We start from the raw sequence: 5,294 nt of genomic DNA on the forward strand, positions 1-5,294 counted from the left end.
TCATCATAATAATGGATTCTGCTAATAAAAGAAATCCCATTAAACGTTTTTAACGTAATTACACTTGCTCCCAGAACAGACTAGGTGGTCCCAGGACAGCACAAGGCAAAAATCTGAAATTTTCAAACGGTACATAAGTCAAAAGTTCAACAAAACTGTTGGACACCCAGCTTCCTTCAAACACTACAAAAAGTAAAGCCTTTAATTGTTCTGATATATTCAGTCAGGAAGTATTTGCTCACTGTCAGCATCTGCTTCAGTCTCAACCGTGGGCTTTGATGGAGCTCCTGCTCCAGGGGCCTGCTTCTTCTTAATCCCACTCACAATGTCATCAATCCTAAGGAGCATGCTAGCAGCTTCTATGGCTGTCTTAAAAGTTTGTGCCTTCACATTGTAGGCATCCCAAATCTGACAATATATGATCAGCCAAGCATTCAACAGTTCATTCAGTCATATATTTAATAGTAGAACACAAAGAACTTAGTTTGTTAGTTTTATCACAATATGATACAGAAAAATCAAGGTACTAATACCTAAAGAGTCAATGCTTTCAAAAAGAAGGGGAAGGGAGACAGGAAGGGGGGGGGGGGGGGGGGGGGGAAAAAAAAAAAAAAACAGTTTCTATAAAATATTTTTCCGCATTTTGTGGTGTTTGATTTGGCACAAAAACTTCAATCAATGAAAAACTAAGGATCTGGTCAACAGAACACTAAGCGCATGCCTAGGAATGTATTTTAATTTCTGTTTTCAAAAACTTGATTTTGAAGATGAGCACTTTTTAGTTGGTTTTAATATAAAATATTTGTTTGAGACTTATTACCTAACGTTTGTCATTTTCATAAGCTGATGTTGTTTCTGATGTCTCTTCCATAAAATTTGAAGAATTACAAATTGCTTGCTGCTCATTGTTTCAATAAGCTTGTGACCAAACATGTATTCTTTAGGCTTTGCTGCTTCACTAGTTCTATCTCAGACAACCAGGTTAATAATCTAGCTACAGCAAGTGCCATAATTGAAATGATTTGAATTTTGATGCAGAGTTCTAAACTTCGAAATAAAATAAAAGAAACCTAATATTTGCTTCAATGCTTAGTATGTGGCAAGTTGCTATGCACAGAACATCGGCCTTGAGACAGGACCAATAATTACTACGGGTTTCTCATTACAAGATGATCTAGTTGGGTTGATTCCATAATAATAGATAATCCCAGTCCCAGATTAAATGTAACAGTAAAGTTGCTAGTTAGGAATTTAGGAAGGTTATTCAGTGGTTAATGTAAAGTTTTTTTGTGGCAAGAACTATGATGATAATGTCCAGATGCTTCTACTATTGCCTGTCATCACTAGGCTGTGAAAACTTTAGAATAGATTGACTAACTTGAAGTATTTTAACAGATGCGGTTATCCATTTGTTTCAGAACTGTAATTTGTCCTTTTTTGAACATCCAAACATCAATAAAATATATTCATTGATTTGGAATGTGGTCTGATAATATTTATGACCAATAAGTTAATGAATGTTTTTGGCAACAAATATTTAAGCTATCTTGATTTAAAGTACACTCTTTGGGATCAATATTTTTCCTATACCAAATTCATAGAGAAGTACAAAGCTTAATGGGCAAACTTTAAGTATGATCCATGCAAAATCAACACTACTCCACAAGACACTCAAGCAATGTCAAACATTAAGGGTACATTTGGTACACTAAAAGGAGATTTTGTTGGGAATAGTCATCTTTATTATTGGAAATAAAATTTCTATTCATAAGTTTAATTGTTACATATAAAAAATCTGTAAAAGATCATGCATATGGGAAGTTTGTATTTTTTGGAAATATGTTAATTTAAAAGTTGTTACATGCATTAAGGAATAACTATTACAGCCAACCTAGAAGGGATAGGTATTCCTCAATTTAAAGAATAGCTATTACTAAGGAATAATTATTCCCTACAATAAAGATGAAACCAAATAACTTAATACTTATTACACTTGAATAATCATTGTAATGTTACAGCATACCAAACATGTCCTAAGTTAGCTACATGCAATGATGCTTTTGCCTAGAATGCCACAGGCACTAATAAACGAATTCCTGATCTAGAATTAAAGGCCCCAGTTGAACTTAATCCAATTACAGGTGCATTTAATATTTTGAAGAAGCTCCTAAAGCTTTATTTTTAGTAGTTACTGAGTTCAAGCAAATTGTGGTGTGCTTTTGTACTTCATACAAGCAACAGAATATACAATATTATTTTTTCCATAATTTTTCATTATATTTTCTTGATAACTAATTGGAAAATATATTAGACACATGTACTACATAAATTCATGTTGTGAATGAAAGTTTTGGTTCATATAACTGTTTGGAATTACAATAATGTTAATGATTTTTTGTGTGAGACAATCAATAAAAAAATGTTTTCCAACTCATTTCCATTGCTGCAACCGAACATAGGAAAACAAGCCAGTTTTCCAGAACGTTTTCTAGAAAACAAGTCATTTTCAATAAAACATTTTCTGCCAAAACAAATGCAGCATTGTTGATAGATAGAAATTACACCAAACAAAGCAAGAATGGAAGTCCACAAGAACATTTTGAACATACCTTGCACTCTTTCATGTCAGTAATTACACCAGTGTTTCCATCTATGCCAATCCATGCATTTTCACCATTTGCATGCTACCAAAACAAAAAAATAAGAATGATTAGTATCTACATGAAAATTGAATTGTCAACTCATGATATGACCATGATGTATAAAGGCTCTTACCTTCCCTTGTAGTGCAGTCATGGTTCGAATCACATTCACCCCACAATTTTGTGCTAAAGTACGGGGTATAGCCTCGAAAGCGATGGCAGCAGCTTCATAAGGCCACTATTTTACAACCACAAAACATAAACAAAAAAGATAAGCACTATGTAATCATGTAAAGCTACAGCACTCTGCCTAATTTTTGCCAATACACTGTCTCTCCAAGAAAGATAAATTTAGATCTCAGATTTACTTGGTAGTGATAAAATAGATGCAGGAGACAAGCATTTACCTTTTCTATGCCTTCAATAGATGAACTCTTCTGCTTCAAAGCAGCTGATACAGTTAACTCTGTAGCACCACCTCCAGGAAGAAGTTTTGGATTTTTTATTATGTTTCTCGCTACCGACATGGCATCCTGTATAAGAAACATGCTTCAGAAAACAGCACTACTCAAACACAATAATTTGCAGATCATCATTATAGTACCTGCAAGTTTCTTTCCACTTCATTCAAGAGATCCTTACTGGCACCTCTTAAAAGTACAGTACAAGCTTTTGGTTCTTTGCAGTCAACAATGAAAGCAAAAAACTCATCCCCAATTTTCTTAACTTCAAATAACCCAGCCCTAGTACCAACATCAGACTCCTGCAGTTCATCTGGTCTGTTCACAATAACAGCTCCACATGCCTTAGCAATTCTATTATTATCTGTCTTTCTTAACCTCCTGATTGCACTAACTCCATGCTTGCACAGATAATGACATGCCAAATCACTAAGGCCCTTCTCTGTGATTACCAGGTCTGGTTTGAACATCACTATCTGGTCGCAGAGGTTCTTAATGTATTCTTCTTCCATTCTCAACAGGACTTCCCAGTCTTCTTCTCTAACCAGCTCTGCGTTTGTTTGGTTCTCACCCTTTTTGTACTCGAGGGGACAATCAAGAAGAATGATACGTGGGTTTACAATTTTTCTTCTCATTTTTCCAGGGGCAACCACATCTTTGTTAAACATAACTCCTTTAAGAACCCTTGAATCCTCCAACTGTCCACCAGGGATCTTCTCAACCTTAATGTACTTCTTAATATCCACTTCTCGCAAGCCTTGGCCAAGATCAACACCAACTGTTGTGGTGGCATCTATAGCTAGATCCTAGAAAATTTCCGAAATAAAGCAACACATAAATTTAACAATTGATATAAAGTTACAGTGCAGTTTCAGCATATTTGTTAAAAAAGGGACATTTATGGTTGGTGAGCAGAGCATGACAATGCAAGTGCAAGCTATCAACAAACAAAAATTAACATCATGTCTTCCTGTTTAAAAAAAAAAGGATAATGTGATGAACCAACTCTAAACACAGTCTCTTTACCGGGACAACAAAAAATCTTCCTTTTTTATTGGTAATTTACACAGGCACTCACGTGTCTTGAACTTACTAACTCACCTTCTACCTTTGCCCTATAAAGAGGGGAGGTGTCATTTCAGCTAGAGCTCATTGGTCAAAAATCTTAAATAGTCTTACAAGTTGAAGTTTAGATAATAAAAAAATGAGTACAAGCATGATGAATTGTCACATGGGCCATCTTTTCTTCTTATTGAAGCATGAGGCATGTCTCAAAATTATTGTCTCAAGGATGAGGCATACCCAACATTTCATGGCAAACTCTTAAAGATTCTAGCATTTTCTAGAGCGCCTTGAGAAGCATCAAATGCCAGACAGATTCAAGTTGCAAGTTAAACAAAGGAAAAGAGAAAAGAATGGTTATCAAGACATCCACATGCGTAACCTTTAGAAGAAGATACTTACAGCAATGAGATCCCCAAACTGGCTGGTAAATTTTGTGCCTATACAGCTCTTGACCAACCCCAACATTGTTGCACCTGCCACAATTTCATATATTATGTACACCAGACAGAAGCAAGCTTAACTTATACCTAAGGAAACTACAAGCCCTTTTCCATTATAAAATAACTGCCAATTAAGATGTTTGTGTATCTGGCTGTACATGAACACAAACAGATGCATGTGTTTGTGTGTGGAAGAGCAAGCACACAAAAGAGAGAGAGAGAGAGAGAGAGAGAGAGAGAGAGAGAGAGTACTGAAACTATTGCAATAACGAACTGTCAATATTTCTAGCTTCAATTAAACAGTACAACAAGAGAACTACTTGATTGACACAGCTTACCATTCTGTTAAATAAAATGAAAGAGTGAAAGAGTAGTGAGTAACTAATGAAGCTTTTATTTTTTTTAAAAACAAAAAAGGAAAGGAAAAAAAAATTGAATCTAAGAACAATAGTATTTAAAAACTCTTTTGAAAAGTACAAACCAAATAGACCCTTAATTTCTCTGGATGTCACATATAGATGTTCCACCAAATAAAGTTCCTATTACACTAGACGTTGATACAAATTATACAAGCCCTTCTTCCATTCATCTATAAGAGTAATAACGCCCAAGTCATTACATACTATCACAACCTCGGTTCACATTATATACCTTACCTCCCCCCCCCCCCCCCCCCCCTCCCAATC

The 5,294-nt window shown here is 35.2% G+C and overlaps 1 protein-coding gene across 1 annotated transcript in view; it reads right to left on the bottom strand.

The window, feature by feature from the left end:
* Window positions 1-5,294, bottom strand: part of LOC112032128 (T-complex protein 1 subunit gamma) — a 9,457-nt gene continuing 4,163 nt past the window's right edge. Inside the window, exons 7-11 of the mRNA XM_065783149.1 lie at window positions 3,247-3,909; window positions 3,050-3,175; window positions 2,776-2,880; window positions 2,610-2,684; window positions 1-408 (exon numbers count right to left, since the gene is read on the bottom strand). Coding sequence (XP_065639221.1) covers window positions 220-408; window positions 2,610-2,684; window positions 2,776-2,880; window positions 3,050-3,175; window positions 3,247-3,909 — 1,158 coding nt within the window. The 3' untranslated portion in view covers window positions 1-219. The remainder of the gene's footprint in view (window positions 409-2,609; window positions 2,685-2,775; window positions 2,881-3,049; window positions 3,176-3,246; window positions 3,910-5,294) is intronic.

The sequence above is a fragment of the Quercus suber genome, unplaced genomic scaffold (assembly GCF_002906115.3).
Source record: "Quercus suber isolate HL8 unplaced genomic scaffold, Cork oak 2.0 scaffold_329, whole genome shotgun sequence".
Classification (NCBI taxonomy): domain Eukaryota; kingdom Viridiplantae; phylum Streptophyta; class Magnoliopsida; order Fagales; family Fagaceae; genus Quercus; species Quercus suber.